General features: G+C 55.6%; 1 protein-coding gene across 1 annotated transcript; it reads left to right on the top strand.

Annotated features, from left to right (window-relative positions):
• Window positions 1–364: 364 nt before the first annotated feature.
• Window positions 365–820, top strand: H310_08468 (hypothetical protein; the record flags this gene model as incomplete). The annotated part of the gene is made up of 2 exons (XM_008874202.1): window positions 365–447; window positions 493–820. The coding sequence occupies 2 exons, from the start codon at window positions 365–367 to the stop codon at window positions 818–820; spliced, it is 411 nt and encodes a 136-aa protein (XP_008872424.1).
• Window positions 821–1081: the final 261 nt, after the last annotated feature.

Genomic DNA, 1081 nt, shown 5'->3' with positions numbered 1-1081 from the left:
TAGCTGATTAATTCATATGCACTCACTTCTGGATTCAATCGGTTCCCCTCACCCCTCTCTAGCCACCAGTGATCAACACGGGCTTCGGATCGGGATCTAGGCGGCGGATGGCGGGTTGAGAGAGCGAATTGAGCCGTGATTCCCACATGCCCCACACCAAAGGTCGCACAAGAAGTCGGGCTCCGGCTGCTGGTGTGCCAACGGACGGGAGGGGGTGCATCGGCGGAATTTCACACAAGTGAACCTTTTTGTTCCGGCAAACGGACTCCTTTGGGGCATTTGCCCACGCATGTCATTTGTCACCGACAACCTGTCCCCACAACGTCGCATTCTTCCTTGACGGGCATTTTCTGCTGGGTGCACCATGAGAGGGAAGGGGGTGTGGTCAACTCGTCAACGCCACCAGATCTCGCGATCACCTCGCCCCAGCCACCCACCCGAAATCAGGTAAGATCTTGAACCTGAATGTCGATCAAACTCGTCATGCGGCAGTTTGGCCAACACGGCTGCGCTCGGTGCCCTTTTTCATATCTACTTCCCGCCGTCAAGGACAACGTTTTCTGCGTTCAAGACGTTGACCCTCGTTGCCGTCGTCGCGATGGTGTGCACCGCAGGCGACGTCGTACGGGGTGACGAATCGTATTGCGACAAGAGCAAATCCCAGCCTGCTGTCGCCGTCAAGGACATTGAGCCTACCAAGTATATGCTAGCAGAGTTTGCCGCGAAAGTGACGGTTTCCGCTGGGCGGTGCATGGTGTTGGGTAGCAATAGCCATGGGTGCCCGGTGTTGTGTGTGTCTGCACCTCTACGTGTTGTCTAAACCCCCAGTCTGTTGCTGGATCAAGGCAGTCGTGTCGTCCCGTATATCACGAATGCGAGTCCAGGTTCAGAGCCAATCCCGGAGTACCCATCCCAGGCATTGTCCTGGTGTACACAAACGTGAAGTCCCGGGTTCAGAACCCATCCCGGCTTCCAATTGCTCTTTCGTGCCATGCAACCCCTCCATTTGCTTTGATGTCCCACGCCCCTCTATCGCGACCTTCCAGGCCGCTGTAAACTCTCTAATACATCAGTTTCTCAT

Source organism: Aphanomyces invadans, assembly GCF_000520115.1.
Source record: "Aphanomyces invadans strain NJM9701 unplaced genomic scaffold supercont1.17, whole genome shotgun sequence".
Taxonomy (NCBI): Eukaryota; Oomycota; class Saprolegniomycetes; order Saprolegniales; family Verrucalvaceae; genus Aphanomyces; species Aphanomyces invadans.
Note: the sequence above shows the minus strand (reverse complement) of the source record. Positions and strands in the feature narration are given on the sequence as shown.